This window comes from Phaseolus vulgaris, chromosome 1 (genome assembly GCF_000499845.2).
Source record: "Phaseolus vulgaris cultivar G19833 chromosome 1, P. vulgaris v2.0, whole genome shotgun sequence".
Lineage (NCBI taxonomy): Eukaryota > Viridiplantae > Streptophyta > Magnoliopsida > Fabales > Fabaceae > Phaseolus > Phaseolus vulgaris.
Window position 1 is genome coordinate 51,319,924 of NC_023759.2, and position 20,912 is coordinate 51,340,835.

At 33.7% G+C, this 20,912-nt stretch overlaps 4 protein-coding genes across 6 annotated transcripts; 1 reads left to right on the forward strand and 3 right to left on the reverse strand.

Moving 5' to 3' along the window:
• Positions 1 to 550: 550 nt before the first annotated feature.
• Positions 551 to 2,917, reverse strand: LOC137815315 (pentatricopeptide repeat-containing protein At5g39980, chloroplastic). Its single transcript, XM_068618455.1, has one exon. It carries the CDS (start codon positions 2,758 to 2,760, stop codon positions 727 to 729), a length of 2,034 nt encoding a protein of 677 aa, XP_068474556.1. The 5' UTR covers positions 2,761 to 2,917; the 3' UTR covers positions 551 to 726.
• A 1,252-nt stretch (positions 2,918 to 4,169) lies between these two features.
• On the reverse strand, positions 4,170 to 6,048 carry LOC137815316 (phytoene synthase 2, chloroplastic-like). The gene is made up of 6 exons (XM_068618456.1): positions 5,603 to 6,048; positions 5,456 to 5,506; positions 5,197 to 5,369; positions 4,857 to 5,092; positions 4,557 to 4,749; positions 4,170 to 4,461 (listed from the first exon to the last, which is right to left on the reverse strand). Exons 1-6 carry the CDS (start codon positions 5,928 to 5,930, stop codon positions 4,276 to 4,278), a joined length of 1,167 nt encoding a protein of 388 aa, XP_068474557.1. The 5' UTR covers positions 5,931 to 6,048; the 3' UTR covers positions 4,170 to 4,275.
• Positions 6,049 to 8,417: 2,369 nt separating this feature from the next.
• LOC137815317 (acetylserotonin O-methyltransferase-like) lies at positions 8,418 to 12,453 on the forward strand. 2 transcript variants are annotated; one of them, XM_068618457.1, is made up of 2 exons: positions 8,418 to 12,003; positions 12,061 to 12,453. In XM_068618457.1, the coding sequence occupies exons 1-2, from the start codon at positions 11,245 to 11,247 to the stop codon at positions 12,370 to 12,372; spliced, it is 1,071 nt and encodes a 356-aa protein (XP_068474558.1). In that variant the 5' UTR covers positions 8,418 to 11,244; the 3' UTR covers positions 12,373 to 12,453. The 2 variants fall into 2 exon arrangements, with proteins under 2 accessions (XP_068474558.1, XP_068474559.1); XM_068618458.1 differs by having other exon boundaries at positions 12,073 to 12,453.
• A 1,505-nt stretch (positions 12,454 to 13,958) lies between these two features.
• Positions 13,959 to 18,800, reverse strand: LOC137815319 (ubiquitin carboxyl-terminal hydrolase 2). Of its 2 annotated transcripts, none has more exons than XM_068618460.1 (3): positions 18,474 to 18,800; positions 15,299 to 18,006; positions 13,959 to 14,387 (listed from the first exon to the last, which is right to left on the reverse strand). In XM_068618460.1, the coding sequence occupies exons 2-3, from the start codon at positions 17,998 to 18,000 to the stop codon at positions 14,153 to 14,155; spliced, it is 2,937 nt and encodes a 978-aa protein (XP_068474561.1). In that variant the 5' UTR covers positions 18,001 to 18,006; positions 18,474 to 18,800; the 3' UTR covers positions 13,959 to 14,152. The 2 variants fall into 2 exon arrangements, with proteins under 2 accessions (XP_068474561.1, XP_068474560.1); XM_068618459.1 differs by having other exon boundaries at positions 13,959 to 14,390; positions 18,474 to 18,784.
• Between the last annotated feature and the right edge of the window lie 2,112 nt (positions 18,801 to 20,912).

Genomic DNA, 20,912 nt, shown 5'->3' on the forward strand with positions numbered 1-20,912 from the left:
TTTTATTTTTATTATTATTTTATTATAATGAAAAGGTATATAAATATTAATAAAAAAATAATGAAAAATGTTAAAAACTTATTCAATCCAATAATTCACCCAATCAGGAAAATTTTGCAGGCACTTTTTCATGCCCTGAATCTCTTCTTCAAAAGAAATCTCCTTTTAATATAGTCAACATAGACATGAATAAAGTTAGAGAAAAGTTTCTTTTAACACCATCATCAACAACAATAATGAATGACATATACTTAACAAACTCTTATAATAATATTTTGAAAAGAAAGAATCAAATATTTACTTATTAGAGTGTAAACTGTATGTTTTCAGGGTTCACAGTGCCAAACTAAAAAAACCCAAAATTCTAACACTAATAACTTTGTAGTCTTCTTAGCACAGCCATGATTTCCGCAGAGAAGCACAACAATGCAAGATTTTCATTGTTCAGTTACATCTGCAATTGAAATTGTAATCGGATTTACAACAAACAAGTCAGATTTTTGCAGAAAGAAGAATTCAATAGGACACATTAAAAAACGAAGATTGCAAATAAGCCGGGAAATAGAGTTGTAATGATTAATTTTCAGGATGCTGCTATTCTGAATATGCGTCTTGGTGAATATCAAATATATACATGACACTTGGTTGGGAATATGAGAGGTTTTCTTGTTATTATGCTAAAAGAATGTTCGTCAACAAGTTACACAGGGAAAGGCTTGATACACACTAAGTGTGATCGTGACTTCTGATTGCTTTTTGGTTCGTCTTATTCATGACTCGGGAAGCATCGTTAAGTCTATCTGCTCGCTCATAAATGCTAGCAACAACAAGATGCAACTCCTTCTTATTGACATTAGGATTGGAATCCAGCTTCTCAAACAATGACTCTACCATCATGAAATCCTTTCTTGCACCATATAGACTCAGCATCTGGAAATGAACTTCATCTGGAAAAACACACCCTTCCTCGTGCATCTGTCTATATAAACCATCTGCTTTATCAAATTCTCGCAGCTTTCCAAAAGCATTCAGCACGAGAGCAATAACATCAGAATCAGGAAAATATCCCACCTGTCTCATCTTCTCAAACACTTCAACTACATTGCTATACTTTTTGTTCTTAGAGAAAAGATTAATCATGCACCCAAACACAGATATATCTTTGACTTCTCCAGCATCAAAAGCCTGACGAAAAACCCAGGTAGCCTCTTCAATTCTACCAGCTCTGGCAAGAATTACAATTGCAGTCTCCCTGGGAATGTTGTCCGGTCTCTTCAGCTCATGCAGCAGACGCTTGGCATGAGCAACTAAACCTGCCCTCTCGTAGGCTACAATCATTGTCTGGTAAAGAACCTCGTCAATTCGAACTCCTGAACTCCTTAATTTTTGAAACAAGATAGCTGCGCGGTCCAGTTTGCCTGCCTTTTCCCAAATGGATATTATAGTCGAATAAGTGATGGCATTGGGTTCAATATCCCTTTTCTTCATTTCTTGAACGAGATTGGTAGCCTTCTCGTGCTCAAGGGTCTTGCCATAGATGTTAATCATAGTGTTGTAGGTGACAACATTCTGCGGTACATCCTTACTCTGCATCAAGCGAAACAGATGGATGGCTTCCCCAAATAGCTCAGCATCTCCATAAACCCTCAAGAGCGTATTGTAGCTAACCACATTGGGCTGAATCTCCATTTTCCTCATGCTCCAGAAGAGGCGATCCGCTTCCTTGGGCATGTGAAGCTGGCCATAAACATCAATCATGATGTTACAGGTGGTGAGATCAAGGGGGCATTTGGCTTCATTCATTTGAGAGAACAGAGAAAGCGCTTCAACAAACTTTTGATTGTCAACGTAGATGGCAAGAAGCGTGGAATAGCTGACGGTGTCGGGTTGAACAGCATTGTCGGCCATCTCTTGAAGAAGAAGGCGAGCCTCGCGGAAGAGCTTGGCTTTTCCAAAGACATTGATCATGGAGTTATAGGCAATGAGGTCGGGGGTAATGGCGGAGGCTTTCAATCTGTTGAAGATGGAAATGGCCTTGGAGTAATCGCACAACTTGCGGGCAAGGTCGATCAAATTACTGTAGAGGACAAGGTCGCCGGAAACGTTGTCTTGCTCCATCTGCTGGAGCCAAAAGAGAGAAGAATCAAACAAGCCGTCTTTGGCGAAAGAAGTGATGAGGGTGGAGTAGGTGTACCTATCGGGGGAAAGGCCCTTGTGGCGCATTTCGTCAAACAGGCCGTGGGCGAGGTGCCACTGCTTGGCCCGAAGGACGTTGCGGAGTACGACGTTGTAGGCGAAGAGGGAAGGGGAATAGAGGGCCTTTTCGTTTATCCAATCGAGAAGGGCAACGGTGCGTTGCCAATCGGGCTCGCGGGAGAGCAGCGAAACCATGAAGCGCATAGACAGCTGCCTACCGCTGTAGGGGGACATTACCGCATACAGTTCATCCTCGTTCTGGGTTTCCCCAATTGCCGCTAATAGCTCTTCCATGTCCATACTGCGGTCCAGGAACGTAGCTTGTTGCTGCCTACTACTGCCACGTTCCCTGGGAATGGGAGAGGAGGATGCAGATCCACTTGTTCGGCTCCACACATCTTTGGCCATAGCACAAGTGGCGGTGGCCACACTTAAATGGGTTATGCCATTGCCAATTCTCTTTTTGGTTCTGGTTTTGGAATAACAACAAAGGAGTGATATTGAAGAAGAAGAAGAAGAAGGGCAGCACAGAAGCAGAAGGATAGAACCTGACACCGTGCACATCTTCAATCAGGTGTATGCTTATTAATGGTTGGTTTTGTTACGTATGGAGCATCTTCATTCTCTGTTCTCTATTCTCTGTTTCTGCCTACAAAGACCAACTTCACTGCTCTGTGCGTGCGTGTTTTCAATAAACCATAATCCTTTCGTATTTGATTTGTTGTCCATGAACTAAAATTATCCACAAACATTTATACCAAAATATAAATTGAATTAAAATCCATTCATAAGTTAAATTTATTTATTTATATCAACTTATAAAATTAAAAGTCTACAGTATTCAAATTGATTTGATTTTACATTTATTTTGTATTTTTTATTCTCGTAATAGGTAAGTTATTCACATGTTACATGAGATTGTATAAGGAAAATAGTGATTGAGGTTTACGATTATTTTTCTTGAAAAACTTAATATTAAAAAACGATTTCTTTAAAAATATTAATATTATGCACAAAGTGAAGTCTTGGAATATGAAAACAATTTTTATAAACAGAATACCTGAAGTTGTATTTGGGACTAACCAGTTCACAAAAATTACATTCAAGTTATGTGTATCAAACACTTCATGTATTTTTTAATTTTTTGTTTTTTTAACTGAAATTAAAATTATTTTATTTTTCTTATTTTAATTATAAAATAATTAGTGAATGGTTAAAGTAATATTATAAACCATTTGTCAAATTTTATAAGCACGACTTGATATTATGTTATTGTTTTATGTTCCACTATTTCACTCTTACAGTACTTATTTACGCTTTTCTGACAAAGTTATTTATATTGAAATGATTTTTTTATATAAACAAATTCTTTATTAATTGGATAAAGATATTTTTTATACATCACACGTTACAATTTTCAATATTATTTTATATTATTTAATTTCAAACTTTTTATTTATTATATATATTTATTTCTTAAACCGCTTATATGTAGAAAATTCTAAGGATTATTGTAAAAAGTATATTTCTCTTATTAATTTCCTTCCTAGAGATAAATGGTGAGTTCCAAACACAATTTTCAGTCTTTTGGAATAAAAAAATGTTTTATTCATTTCAGGAATTTCACCAACACACTAAACCAATTTGGGAAAAAAACTGGAATGTAGAAGGGTTACCATTGTTTTGGTTATGGGTATGCACTTCTTGAAACTAAAGCATCCTCTTTCACTCTGAAGTGTCAAAATACTTTTTCCTTTGTAGTTGGAGCAGCCATAGCCATGTACACACCACTACTATCTACTAAGATATTTCAAGCAGTTCATGGATATGCAGAGAAGAGAGGCTTCAATGCTTTTGATATACGCATTAGTTGAAAGCTTAGAAAATATTGATGATGTATTTGCGAGGATAAAAAAAAGTGGAAATATTACATCCAATGGTGGAAGTTGACGGTTGCAAAGGACACGCATTCGTACAGGTTAAGAATTGATTTCAGTACTTTCTTTCCAATAATTGTCTGTACAAGGAGCCAAGTATATGTTTGATTGGATACACAGACAATTTTAGGCTACTAGTTTGCTAAATAAGCCTTGTCAAAAACGGACGAAATTTGGTGTTGCGATTTGAGAGAGATCTGGTATAAGCTTGAGGCAACGTAAACAGTTTGTTAGCTCGTCCAACATAAGCTCGTTTAGTCAAATTGTCGTAATCGTTGTCTTCAATTGCATCCAGGATCTTACGATACAATATCAATGAGGACCAAACCTGCACATTAACATGAATTTCATTTAGCAGAATATCGGATGAAAAACAAATGATGGTTTCAGTGTAGCAATATAATAATATGTGGATTTGCCTACCGGCCAACAGCTGGCCTTTTCTAGCTGAGAAACTCCTTCTTCTGCCCGGTTGAAGTAGAATCTTGCCCTCGTTATTTGATGTTTCATAAACTTTCTCCATCTTTCACTCACATTTCTTGAAAACACATCCTTGTCACATAATCCAAACTGGGCCAGTTCGTCTTGGGGAAGGTACACTCTACCTCTTAATGCACTAATTAAAACAGTAATGTCATGAAATAATATATATATCAGTTTTAATTACATCTCAAATTTACTGTTGTGAATGTGAGTTAAGAAAAACAATCAGAAGAAACTTACTCCTCTCCGACATCTCTAAGAATGTTGGTGAGTTGATTTCCTATACCCAGATAAAGTGCAGCATCATATACATTTTGTACAGGGGCGACCGAATCCTGTGCTATACCCATTATTGGAACGGTCATTAAGCCAACAGTTCCTGCCACATAGTAACAGTAAAGATAAAGCTCTTGGAAATTGTTGTAGCGGGCTTTCCTTGTATCCATTCTCATTCCTTGTATCATGTCTCTGAAAGGCTGTGATTATAGTGTTACAGAAGAGTTGAATTCGTTAGATAGATCTTAGTTATTGATAAGTAATTGATGATGAAGGTAACATATATAAAGGAGTAATTAAGGACCTTAATATCCAAGGGAAACTTGGAGAGGGTGTGAGTAAGAGCAGCATCAAGCATATCATAGGGATGTCCATTGAAAATATCATGCAATCTATCTTCCCACCTATCAAGAACACCAGAGCTCATATAGGCCGCGTTAGGACCATCAACCAGCTCATCCGTCCTCCTGCACCAAACTGCGTAGAGAGAAGCTATTGTGTCACTAAAGGTTTCACCATGCAAAACAACCTCATTAATTTGTTTTCTTCTACTATTTTCTTACCATAAATTGCCCATATAGCTTTCTGTCTTTCTTCCGTCATAAGCAAGGTTCCTGTTTATAGTTATTGATGAAGAAGTCAGCTAGATTACACATTAAACAAGAAAAATGTGAGTTATCATGTTTCATCAAATCCAAGTGATAGAATACCTAGATAGAAGGTCTTGGCATACTCGGCGCAGATATTTCTGCACATTTCATAGGCGTCATTGAGAAAACTGGAATGAAACTGTCGCTTAGGCTTGGTACAAGGACTAATGATTTGAGACTGCCTCTGAACAACCTCTTGTACATGTAAATCCGTTAGAGGAAATCCTTGCTGCGATAATTGTTGTCTTCCTTGTTTGGGTTTGGGAGCCAAGGTTATTTCTGACCTCGTAACACTGAATCTTCTTCCACAACAACCTGCTTTCTTATTGCTCACGCTCATGGAACAAGGCTTTACTGTCACCGAAGAAAATGATAAACTCATCACCATTTTTCTATTCTCAAGCTACCACCTTGTACTTGGGATCCTGCTGCTATATAAGTCAGTGTGAAGGAGCCTATCATCAACTATGTAATTATCTTCTCTTTCTATATAAACTATTGTTATTGTATAATAGGGTGTAAACACCAACCATTTGAATGTGGCAATTTGGTGTAATATAGAATATTCTTATAAGATTGATGCTTCATATTGCATTTCATTTTGACATCTGGCTAACGAGTAGTGAAACAACGGAATAATAAAGTTAGTGACCTAGTTTATGCATTAAACAAAGTTGTAGAATATTTGTTTTATTTATGCCTCACATAGTTTGGTTAGAGCAAGAACGGGGCTTTCAAAGATGCTGCTTTTTGTCTTTTAAAAGGCACAGTATCTGTGTCTTCTAGTTAAGTTGATTGTAAAGAATCTTGGTCACCCGTGATGCCTTCTTTCCATGCATTATCCGTTTCCTGGGCTTTGGGCTTTGGGCTTTATTGCCTTATCTTTAGAAGAACCTTCCGTTTGTATGGCCTGGGATACTCTTCCATTATTTTACGATATAAATGTATATAATTCTTTATTTAACAATTTATTAGAGAGATGTTTTGTAGAATTATTTGTCATTAATGGGTCTTCATCTTTCGAGGGGAGATTCCATACATGGACCTGACTAGAACAGGTCCACTCATACTCACTAGAAAGATTCAATATCAAATGAGACATTAATCAAACTCAGAGATTGATAGCACCTTCAACCTAAATGTTAAACATTTTCATTTGTATTCAATGTCAATGTCAAAGTTACACTCACACTTACATTTCTAATAATTATGTCTAGTAGTTAAACAAGTAATCACATATATAATTCTATTTGAAAAACTAGTTATAATCGAAAACTAACTAAAATTAAAAATCTAATTCTGAAAATTAATAATTGATAGTTAAAAGTTGTTAACTTAATCTATTGAACTATTAAGAAAAAGATTGAGTAATTATTTGGTGTTATAAATGACAAAAATGAGTTTGGTATGTGACACTTTTCTTTTTATCCTAAACAAATGTATTTGAAATAAATAAAAAAATTATGAAAAATAAAGAATAAGATGCTTATATGTCATCTTCTAATCAAAACTCACAAAAGAGAAGTTGCAAGATAAAATATTCATGAGCATTAATCATTATAATATCTTGTTTTACTTTTTGTTTTTGTAGTTCGTATTAGACTTTAGTCTTTAAAAGATTGAGTACTTAACAATTATTAGAGGAAAATATCATATATAATAAAGCTTAAATCAACATTAAAGAAAAATGTTGAAGATTACATGATATCTTTCAAACTCAATATCAAGTATTATGGTCAAAACATAGATAATAAGGTAAATTCATGTCTTATATCAAATGTAGAAAATGAGGTACGATTTTATCTCAAAATATTTGTTATCAGACACCTCTTCAAATCCATTTATATTTATCTTAAGATGAAGATGATTTGTCATATATAACGACTTTCTAAGTAGATGCAATAAAATATCTCTGTATTTCTCTTTTAAATTATAAAACCATATTCTTGCAACAATAAAAAGACTTAAACAATATTTAGTTGTATTACTTGAGAATAAATAATGCCTTTGATTGACTAATGAATCTTATATACAACTCACATTAGACAAAATTCAGTAAAGTACATAACATAGATACAACTATAAAAGTATTACAACTATAAAAGTATTTGATCTTGTGAAAGATTAGTGTAAATACTTCTACTTTTAAAAATAAATTATTTGTGTGTTAAAAACTTTGAGTATTTGTCATAAATATAAAGTTTCTCTCTTTAAAATTTATATCTTAAAAATTAGGTCTCAATTAACTAATCACAATGTTAATTTATGTAGTAAAATTTAAATTATGGTATATATTATTTTCTAATTCCTCTTGAATTATAATATGTATTAGTTTTCAAAAAGAGATCAACTCCAACAAATATTACTTTCATCTACTTATATCTTAAGATATCTTTTACCTTGTAGCTTTTATCAAATCTAACCATAAATTATCTAAGAAATCTTTCAATATTTAATCATTAACTTTTTTTAAAAAAAAAACTTCTTATATTTCAAACTAAAATATAAAGAAAAACTCATATATTAAACCATTTATTTTTTGCTTAAAGTTTGAGAAATCGTTCACCTCTAGAAGCAGCCTTCGAAGATTCTCGTCACGTTTTTTTTCTTTTATTAATAAAATATATTAGAATTTTATCTTATATCATTTCATTAGAGTTTAATATTCAATTTTATTACAAATTAAAAGTAGAAGATCCAAAAAAACTAAGTACGTACGTTGATTTTATTCTTTCTTTTTCTTTGTCTTTCCAATATCCCATTGAATAAAATATTATCATTATTCTATCACACTAGGTTTTAATATTATGGAAAGTAAATTTTTATTAGACTCTCATTTGTTTTTATATTCTGCAATTTTTTGAATATATTTTTATTTTTTAATATTGTATAAATTACTTTTCGAAATAAAAATAAAAGAAATATTCCATAAACAATTTTCATAAACTCGTTTTTAATGAAATATCAAGTGTGCTCATCCATCTTCTCAACTCAGCAAAGTAATTGAATTTTGAATTATATATATTTTACAGTAATTCGTGGAAAATCATTGCGTATATATATTGTCTGCCATTCAAATTTAATAATGGTCAGTGCGTTTTCATTTGTTAATCTTTATTATATTAAAACTATTCTTTTAGAATGTTAATGCGGAAACATTAGTTGGAACTTTAATTTTTTTAATCCACAGAATAATATTTCAGATTCATTATAAAATATTAAATTATAAACCCAATTTTACAGCGAACCAATAAATTACATTACAAATTATGCCATTTTCTTCCTTTTTTTTCTCCTCAAAATTCTTGATCTTTCATTTTTATAGAAACAAGTGTTAAGTCTTTGCCTTTATAGAAGTTGGTTAAAAATAATATTAAAATTTAGTAAAATTATTTTATAAAATATTTAAAAGAAAAAAAATCTTAGAGTGAAAACTAAATAATTGAGTTTATTATTAAATTTAAAAAATAAATAAAAGATTTAAAATTAATTTATCTATAATTTGAATTAATAAAAAAATGCAGGTGGATATTTTTAGACAAAATTGTAAAATGCAGCAGTAACCTCTTATTATTATATATTGACACGTCATCATTTTATCATGAGATATTGACATCTCGCCTTTTATAATCGGGGTCTGACAATCAATGCGATGATAATGTAATAAATATGGAAAACTTTTATTTAACACTCCACACAGGAAACAACAAACACTTACCAGCTCCTTTTTATAATATAATAATATTTTAAATTAAAAAATAAAATAAAAATTCACGGTATATCGTACTAATATATCAGGTTCCAATAAATATATAAGCTACTCTACCACGCGCAAATAAATATTACAGGAAGCAACACTCACACATCTAAACTTTAGTTTACATGCTAATTTTATTGAACTATTAATCTATGAAAGGTATAAAGGTCACAAATAAATTAAATTTATATAACTTTATTATTATAATGTGATGTTAAATGTATGTTTTTGATGTGGTCTTTTTCTATTTGTATTAATATAAAAACATAAAAGATTATGAGGCCATCTCACAACTTTTTCGCCACAGACATGAGGAACCTTATAAAAAGTTTGTTACAATTATTCTAATAAAATTTCTCTAACATGATATGAATAATATCTTCCAACTTATCTGTTAGCAATCATACATTACTTTTTTTTTTAAAATATTACTTTAACAACGGAATAAAAAATAAATTTATAATTTAACTTGTCGTAGTATACTTTTAAAATTTCTTCATTTCTTCAAGTGAAATTGATATTTCAACAAAACAAATTGCAATCTATCATCTAACATATTTGCACTGTTCTTTTAATTAATAATTAATTGCTTTTGTAAGATCGTATCTTACCCACCACAGAATTCTATATTTAAGGAAGAATTATTTAAGGTTAGTCGGAATAATAAAATGTTGGTTGTTTTAGGAAGTGGATTTCTAGAAATACTTAATCCTAGACTTTCCAAATCGACCATGAATATTATTCGTGGGAACTCTCATGATTTGGGCTGTTTGCGCAATGATAAAAGAAAAATATACATTCACAACCTTCTCAAATATACAATCCTCTTTTTTACAAAAAAAAATCATTTTTTTATGAAATAAAAAAAAATATCCTTTTTTATATTATTAAATAAAAATTATATATTCTTTATATCATTAAATAAAAGTTGTATACTGTTAGATTAGGTTGGAAATGTATGATTCCTATGCTAAAAATAAGGGTATTGATAATTAGGTAAAAGAAACATTTTAGGTATGTTATTGAGTGTTGTCACGGTCTCCAAGAAACCTTTCTCTAAAATAATTGTACCAAACCTTGTTCACTTAAATTATTTGGTCCTGTGATCCAACACATTTTCATTTGAATTGAAGCATGTCTAAAAGATGTCTAAAACGTGATCATATTTTGATACCTACTCCACTTACCCCCACAACAAAAATAAATATTAATATTTGTAAATAAAAAAAAATTATAATAAAAATTATTCTTACAAGAGGGACCAAGAACACTGGAACTAGGTTGACAAGACAATCTCTTATCTTGGGCTGGACTCTCGGTTTCCTCTTGGGCTGGATATCTTGGGCTTTTCCTCAAGGTAGATGCTCTCAGTTTCTCCTTACGTTGGCTGCTCTCGGCGGGTACTCTCGACTTCTCCTTCACACAAGTGAGGGGGTGTACCTGCAAGTCGCTCCGATGCCAAAGTCATAAATAGTTTAACATTTTTCAGATAAAAATCACTCTTACCTTTTTCTTACGCTGACCTCCTATTTATAGAGTTTCTTTAATGGGCTTTCCACCTTACTTTTGTACTTTCTTTCTACACCTTTTTATTATTTACACACCCCCTCATGCAGGTTTCTATCTTAATTGGGCCTTATTATAATAATATTTATATTTTGTTTTATTCTTTTATCTATAACCTTTCAGCTTTCGGTCTAAACCTCTCGGTTTTAGTCTATCACCTCTTGGTTGTTTAGTATTTAATTCTCGGTCTAAACCTCTCGATTTTAGACTACCAGTATAAAAATATAAGAAAAATACAAATAATTTTTAAAATTAAAAGTAATTAAATATTAATATTTATTAGGGTATAGATTTAAAAAAAACATTTTCCATGTTTAAAATGTATAAATGAAGGTTAGAGGAGAGAAGAGAAGAGAAGAGAAGAGGAGAGGAGAGAGGGATGGAAAAGATAGAGAGAGAGGGAGTGTCGGTGGAAGAGGAAGAGGAAGAAGAAGCGGAAGCCTCAGTGGAGATATGGAAGTACATATTTGGATTTGTGGAAATGGCAGTGGTGAAATGTGCGATAGAGCTTGGGATAGCTGAAGCCATAGAAAAGCATGGAAGGCCGATGACACTGTCGGAGATATCATCAGCTATAGGCTGTGATCCTTCTCTTCTCAAGCGCATAATGAGGTTCCTCGTGCGCAGAAAGATATTCAAACCCGTCACCAATGGCTATTCACAGACACCTCTCTCTCGCCGTTTCATCAGAGAAGGAAAACAGAGCATGGCCGCTTTACTTCTGCTCGAGAGCAGTCCTGTGATGCTCGCGCCATGGCACAGTCTAAGCGCTCGCGTCATGGCCAACGGCCGTCCATCATTTCAGAACACTCACGGCGAAGACGTGTGGCGCTTTGCCGCCGCAAATCTTGACCACAGCAACCTCATCAACGAAGGGATGGCATGCGATACTAAGCTTGTTATTCCTGTGATCATCCGAAGCTGTAGCGAGGCGTTTGATGGCGTGGAGTCCGTGGTGGACGTGGGTGGGGGCAACGGCAGCGCCATGCGCATCCTCCTTGAGGCTCTCCCTTCCATTCGAGCCATGAATTTCGATCTTCCCCATGTGATTGCCCAGGCCCCTCCCTGCGATGGCCTCCAACACGTGGCAGGCAACATGTTCGAGAGTGTTCCTGAAGCCGACGCTGTTTTTCTCAAGGTACGTTACTCTTAAGGTTATGTATTATGGCAATTAATATATAATATAATATAATAGAAAGAAATGCAGTGGGTTTTGCACGACTGGTCGGACGAAGAGTGCATCGAAATCTTGAAGAAGTGCAGGGAAGGAGTGTCGAAGGAGAAGGGGAGGGTGGTGATCGTGGAGGCGGTGATTGAAGAAGAAGAAGAAGGTAGCAAGCTGGCTGACGTAGGAGTTGTTCTTGACATGGTTATGATGGCTCACACTAACTTTGGGAAAGAGCGGACTCTGAAAGAGTGGGAATATGTTATCAAAACGGCAGGGTTTAGCTCATTCACCGTCAAACCAATTCACGCTGTGCAGTCTGTTATTTTGACTTTCTACTGATCCTCTTTCCCAACCAATCAAACAAAACTCCTTTATTATATAAATAAATAAATAAATAAAACACATCCTATCTATGCATTATTATGTCTTCTTCTATTCTTAGCCCTCATCTCTTTACTTTATCTCATCTTATTATTCATCTTCTTCGATAATAAATACTCACTTTTATTTATGTATGGATTAACTCTATTTTATCTCTTCTTATTATTCACCTTCTTTCATAATAAATAGATTTTCACAATTTATACATGTACTTATATACGTAATAAAACCCTTTTACACAAGATCGGTATAATTTTAATCTAAATGTTCTCTTGGATAACTTTATTTTGGGCTATTCAAATTTTAAAAACGTGTTATCATTTAAAATAGAATAGATGTATTCAAAACTGTGACTTCGCTATCAATCTTTAAAAGGATTTTTCAAAATCAAAACTTTTAAGATGTATATGGAATATTTTTTGTAAACTAAGGGTAATAAAATTAAGCTAAATAGAGAAATTTAAACAACAAGTAAATGAATGGATTTTTTTAAAAAGAGTAAATAACAAGATACTTAAATACAGAAAAATGATAACCAAGAAACGTAGAAGTCAAAAGCAACTAAATAGCAGAAACGCAGATATAAAATTTGTCATAATTTATAATATTAGTAATTTTATATAAACTGTCAATTTATCTATTAATTATTATAATAATTTCAATATATATATATATATATATATATATATATATATATATATATATACTTATTGTCATCTATAATTCTTTTATGAACCAATAACCTTATATGTATAGGTAGCAAGTATGTTCATACTAAAAAGCCGTATAAAAAACGTAATAATGATAAATTATCAAAAATTTAAAATCGATATGCATTGATAAATATATATTTTACCTAACTTTGTAGTTTATTTTTCTCATCAAAGAAGAACACAATGTTTATTAGTAAAATGTACCAATTTTTTTTTAATATTTGAGAGAAAAATTAAGAAAGAAGAATAATTTTTTCTTTAATTACATGATTGTGTGTTGTTAATTTTATTCTCTTTTCATATTTTATTTTAGTTATAAATTATTATATTGTTATTGTGACACCTAACATCATCCTTATCAAATACCAATTTATCTTATTCATTTTAAAACACTTTTTGTCTAGATAGAATATGTTTATTACACAAGTGAGTAAAACATACATATATTGGGTTCATCCAATTTAATATAATTATTCAATTATTATCAATAGTCTCACATATACTGACTAATTTAAATGCAATTTATTTTCTTAACTCTTCGAGAAACACATTTTAAAGTCAAAATCTTAATGTAACTGAGTTTCAAATAGACAATATATGTATAATATTTTTCTGGACTCTGTTATTTGAGGGGAAGATACAAGATCACTATAAGAGAAAAAGTATTTATATAAGTTAATAGATAAATAGTATAACAAATGTTAATTTATGGGTTATGTTCTCATGCAAACAAGCAACCAGCTCCTCCTTTAGAGAAAAAAAAAGCTGCTTATAGGTAAATTTCAGAAGAGAAAAAATAAGGAGAAAAAAGGTTTTTGAATGTTTTGACACTTGGCACCAAAAGAAAGTTTTTGAATTTTGATTGTATGACATCGCATTGTACATTCAACATCTCATCACATGTCTAAAAAATGGTATACAATATCCTCTAATTTCTTTTACACTCACCCGCAATGATTTATCTCCCTTCCTCCTAAATTTAGTAAACCTCTATATCTATCTAGAATATAAATTCTTATAAAATCTCAAGCTTTTTCGTAGAATAAAATGTATGCCTCACAGCGAAGAACTTCATCAAGGGAAACTTCACGCACATATGCATCACTTGCCTGATACCATGTGGAAGTGGAACCCTCATTCTCTTTCCCACTGTTCCTGTGCCCCCCTCTCACATAGGCAACATAGTGACCTCCTCTCATTGTTCCCGAATGCTCCACTAAACCAACCAATTGGTATTCATACTTCTCTTCAATTATGCACCTGCTTTAATAGAATTGGGAGTGAATTACAAGCCAGAACATCAGTATAAAGTACTAAACAAACAAAAAACTAGACTTCCAATCAAAACTGCATTTACAAATCCAAACTGTTAGCAATTGAAATTATGCGAAATTGTCTCCAAAATATTTCCTTGTGCTAAAATTCAAAAGACAATTCACAGATAATGCTAATTTTCAAAGTATAGAACACTGGGGTCCAATACATATGCACCCCTTCTTAAAATAGTTTAAAAGCCTTACAATTTTCATATGATAATGACCATTGCAGAAAATATGCTTAAAGAGGGATTAAACTGCATAAGGGCAAAGGACATAAAAAACATAGACGTCTGGCTACCACGATAGTGAAGGAGCTCACCAACAACAACCAATGTTGATGGACAACATCAACCACCACGATGAGGTAGAGCAGCTACTTACAACCAAGACAACAGCAGGGTTTTGGGTAGAAGGAGGATACTTGCTTTCAATGGAAGAAAGGGTTCTGTTGTGCTTCAAAATATTTTAAATGATTTCAATTTCTAAATAATTGTTTAATATGTATAGTATTATTTTATATGAGTGTATAATGTGTCTAGTCAACAGTAGAAGTTGGCTTGGCTAACTCTCTTGGCCAGTGTCCAAGAGGTATATAAGTTTCTAAGTGACTAGTCAAGAGAAGGTGTTGGCTTGGATCACTCTCTAGCCAGTGTCCAAGAGGTCTCTGAGCCGAAAATAAATTAGTTTTTAATTGCGACAGGTAAAGGGGATTTGAGACATGCTCAAGGCAGGTGGAAGAAGTGCCAGTGCTGAATAGTATCCAACACGCTGATATGCCATTCTCAAGGGGTAGAATTGCGCACTTATTAATTGTTCAAACTTCAAACAAGATCTAGAAAAGTAACAAATTACCTGGGATCAATATATGGTCTAATATCCATTTTTTCTCTGAAATTGACATGGCCATTTAATTTACTTAAGCGACCACGAGCATCTTGGCTGAATCTCTTCAAATGAATCGTCAAGACAGGCGGAGCTTTATATATGAGGACCCTCTTGGTTGCATCCCTCTTCACTTTCACACTGTTGGAGTCCGCATCCTCCGACTCATTGTTATCATTATCTATCATCGGAGAATTTCTTTGGACATTTTCTGCAGTACACGAATCAGCATCTAAATTACTGCAGCTTTCTTCATCGCAAACATTATGAAACCTTGACGACTGTAACTCATCATTATGAGTACCTTCCATTTCGAATGCCCCACTGTCCCTTTCATTAAGGACTAAACTAAGCTCATCCCTTTGACCATTTTCAAGCTTTGTGTCATGTTTATCCCGTGAGACTAAACTTTCTATGTTTTGGTGATTTTTTATGCTACCATTTCCATTGGTTCTGACATTAACAGAACAAGAATTAACTGCATGCCGTGGTTCATCATGAATACCAGACTCGTTTCCATCAGATACAGCTCTTGCCTGCTTTTCTTTTTCCATCTTTTGACGGAGAACTTTTGAACAATTCTCACAATGCCAAGCATTTTCATCCGAGAGAAGCTCAGGTTTTATAAAATGTGCCAAGCAACTCTCTACAGAGACAGGAGAATCTGTGTCATCTACTTCATCTGGATCGGACTCACTATTACTTCCAATGATAAAACTAGCTTCCATGCCCTCACTACATGAAGATGGTCTAGGAGCAGGCCCAGCAACAACTTCAGGCTCGTTGAATAAGTCACCAAAGCCATCAAACTCCAATTCTTCTGGACGACCACCCAAAACTGACGAGGAGGCCTCGCCATCTCCTCCTATGAGCTCAGCAGCCGAGGAACTTTCTTCTTTGTATGGAAGTAACAGCACTTCTGAATCTTGAACTTGTAATGGAACCTCATCTTCCCATCCATTTGCTGAAGAAAATTCGGGTCTTAGGTTCTGATCATCCTTAGGGAAACAAACAGGACCATTGGACTCACTGCTGGGCTGTCCACGGAATTCGTTTGAACATTCATCTTTGCTCTCAGTATCCTGTACCACTGGAGCATCCTCCTTTTGGGAAATAAAATCACACTCATGTATCATTGTTCCAGCTTCCACATAATCCAACCATGAAAAATCTTCTGATGTTTTCATTGCACCATTTTCAAGAACTTGCTTACGTTGAGGCTCTCCAGCAATAACCAAATTAGATGAAGACAACTCCTCTTTATTAGCCACGCTGTTTATTTGTTCAGAACCTAACAATGTCGAATAACCAGAAGAAGTTCCCATCTCTCCGGCAGCTGACTGATCAGGGCAATATGATTGGTGGCTGGTTAATTGGCTTGATAGAGTTTGAACAGGTGAGGGATCAGTATCCCTGTTAACTTTTACTCGAGTTTTTCCTCCTTTTTTTGCTGGAAGTTTACCTTTCTTGGTTCGAGGTACTTGTTGGGCCTTCCGAAGAGGAGGTTTCTTAGTTGGAACAGAAAGTGAAAGATCTAAAAAAGGTTCATACACTGTTGAGAAATGCCCACATTCTATGCAGCATACAGTACTTGATATCTGACCCCCAAATAAAGCATCAACTAACGTATTGGAAGAGGTCCCATCTCTCTTTGGAAAACCATTCTGCTTTCTTCCAGCCAGTTCTTCAGTACTTAAACCATCGAGTAAACAACGGAGCAATTCATGACTGTCATGCTGCTGATATCCTCGAAATTGGGGAGACTTAGAACAGACACAGCCAAAAAAGGATCTAGGATTTATAACATTTTTCAATCCTGATACAGGGTTTGTTTCAGTGAAAAGCTTCTTCAAGGAACTAATAAGTGGCCCGACTGGAGCATCTAACTTTAGAAAGTCGTCCCGCAATCTATTCATGGCCAGCAGATTTTGCATGACTGAATTGAAGAAGCAAGTATTCCCCAGATTAAGCATACCTCTAACTACATAACCACCTTGTACAGTCGAATCATTTGTGAACAGAGCTCTTGACTTAATATCCGAAGTAATACTGCCATCCCCAGCGGAAACGTCTTCAATATCCACTGAAGATTTTTCTTGTGATCGTCCTTTCAACAATTTCACAACATCAGAAAGAAGATGACTCGATTCATCAGTTTTTTCAATATTATCAACTTGAATAAGCATGCTGCAAGGAAAACACCAACACAGTTGAGGCTTATCAAAATGAACCACCAAGTGGTGACGGTTTTTCCTCGCATGCCCTACGACATGGCAGTGAGGGGTTATTGGTAGCCCCACGCCTCCACAGGTATACTGACCACACTCCAAACAAACCCATATAGACTTTGTCTCAGATTTTGAATCTAGTGATGCACCACCTTTCTTCTTCCCATGTTTACCTTTTCCTTTACCACTCCTTCTATCAGTGGCACCTTCTATACAATCTTCACACCTTACGGATCCACAAGACTCAACCTTGGTGGACAATCTGCTTAAATTAACACCTTTAACGAGATGAGGGCAAAGTTTTGTCTCTTTTGGAATCAACACGCCCTCGTCAACAGACTCGACGGTCGGGTTGGTTGATTCAATAACCTTTTTTGGCAAATGGGTAGCAACCACCTTCTCCTTGGCAGAACCACGACTCTTCTTTCTGACTTTCTTGCCCATCAGTTCCTGTAATCGAACACAAATCAATAAGCTCGGGAAGCATACAACAGAGAGGAAAACAGATATCCAGTCCCTATTATATTAAAAAACAACATATGATACCCGTTGTTCACATGCAATACACCCGGTGGAATAAAAATAGAGAATTTCAAGTGTGCTAGATACGCGAAAGACAGCAAAGTAATGTAATGCAAATGTTTAGGTTTCGGAGTATTCAAAACACCGAAAGAATTCAATTGAAGATCAGAGGGATGAAGGGCGGATTCAGATATAAGTGAAATAAATTTACCAAGATATATAGAGAAACAGATTGGGATACATTGATAAATGAATGAGAAGGCGAGTGGAATAATGCAGAGATGCAGAAGTTGGAAGCATCAGATCGAAATTATGGGAGGATAAAGATAGTGTGATAGAAAGAAAATATGAATCGATGAATCGTAAAAAAATAAATAATAGTAGAAAGGAAGTACCTGCGAGTGAGTGGAAGCGAGTCGAAAAGGGGTGGAAGCTTGAGTGAAGGCGAGTGAGTTAGTGAGAATACAGAAAGAGAGAGAAATTGAATAAGAGATAGAAATGAATGAAGAAGATGAAGAAGAAGAAGATGATGAAGAAGAAGATGATGAAGAAGAAGAAGAAGAAGAAGTGTAACTGCGTGGTCTGTGCTGTGAGAATGCCTCTGACGAGAGACGTACAACGTTTGGTTTGGTTCGGTTCCAGTCCTGAGAGGGTCACTACCCGATCCGCCCCTCTTTTGAGAAGACAACACCAAACAAAATACCCTAATCTTAATCTATTTCACCCTTTCACTTTATTTCCTTTTCTGTTACTAAATTAAATCACTCTTTTATTTTCTTCAACTCTACTTACAAAAATTAAAGGAATTGCAAATAAATTTATCACTTATTAATAATTTTTTTAGGTACAATATCAAATTTCGTTTTAAATAAAATAGAAAAAAGAATTGCCAATTTTTATATAATAAATACAGTAATGTTAAACTTTTTATGAACTTTGTTAATGCTATCATTAAATACCTAGTTGTCCGTTATTATGTGTGCATAATATAAACATGGACTTTTTGTTGTTTCAAAATAAAATCATTTTTTAAAAAAACAAATATTATTATATTGCATTGTTTTTAAACATTTGTTGATCATTTAATCGATATTAGAAAAATGTTAGAAAAATAAAAATAAAGGTGAAGATATGAGAAATATCATTATGTATTTTCGTTTATAATCGTGTTTACAGGCTTTGAGATCGTGAGTTATTTTATTAGTGGATAAGAGAATTGTTTCAAGGAATCTGGTGGTAATTGTTCCTATATTCATATGAAATTTGTGTTTTTGTGGTACTTAAAAGGTGTTTGTCACATCTCAAGCTCAAGGAGTTTGTCCGAATTGGAGGGTAGATTAAGAGGTTTATAATATTTCATTCTTTTATTTGCCCTCTTATTGTTCCCTTGTGTTTAATTTTTTTTTTATTAATGGGGATTTTGTAGAGTAACATGTATATTAATTATTTTCGTAAAAAGGAATGTCCATGATGAAGATTTTGATAGAGGTGATAAAATTACTACTAAAGTGATTGAAGAGCATAAGAATACGAAAAACAAATTACAAAGAAAGTTGAACATTAAATCTATTTTGGTCATTTTTTTTTTAATTGTTTGGGTGATGATAATGGTTGCATTGTTGGGCTCTATTGAGAAATGCAATTTTAATGCTGTTTATTCCTAAGATTGGAATATCAAAGTGTTTGTCCCTAAGATTGGAATATCAAAGGGTTCGGGTGACTGTATGCATCCCTTAACTGAATTTTTATTACCATTAGTGAGTAAAACAATATAATCAATGAGTCTTAAATGATGAACGACTATTTATGCAATAATGAATAGCAGTTATGTGGCTAATCCAAAGGTCTAATCAGATGATACCACCTGAATAATCTATAAATATTCCCTTTCAAGAAAGTATTATATATATATTATCTCATACTTTAACTCTTGAACAGTTAAGAGATTACAATCTTTGTCCTCCTACTCACTTAAGTATCAGAGAGTCTTTTGTAGGTGAACCTCTCTCTCATCGGAGACCAACTGAAAGCTCATTCTCCAATAAACACAGTTCTCATTGAGTTGCACTCTTCAAATTCTTTTTGGTAGGAACACTATTAAAAAATGAATTAACGAGAAAAACTTTTGTTGTAAAATAAGAAATTATTATAGTGATTTTGGAAAACTTTTTGTGGTTGACTCGTAAGACAAAACAAAAAAATTGGTGTTCATGATTATTTGCATTCACAAATTAACAAAATAATAATATGATATTCTAGTTCATTTTGACTATGGATGATGTTATTGTTAACTGTGTAACTTATAAAGTCTATATAAATTGAGGTAATTTGTGATGTATCAATAACCCACTTAGATATGAATTGTAAACTGAAAATAAGTATAAAGTAAAAGAATTGATGTCCATACCCGTTTACTAAAGTTGATAATTATGCATAAATCATTTCCTTAAAGGATCAACTTCGATTTATCACATTATCAAAATTTAAATCTTCATTTTTCAAATAATCCTCATTTGAGTTCTCACTTGAATCACTCTATTCATGCACACCACCTACCTCAACTTGGTCACCTATCTCAACACCATGATCACCCTTTGCATGAATATCACATTAACCCACCTCAACTTGATCACATTTCCAACACTTTTATCACTATTTCCATGCATATCACCTTGTCTCACCTTAACTTGGACTATTTTGAACACCATCACCACCTTTTTCATGCACATCAACAACACCACAACTTGGTTGCAATACAACTTCCTCTTTTACTGTTGTAGTTTCAGTCACAATGAGTTAAATATCCACCCCCATCAACTTCACAAATGCATCAT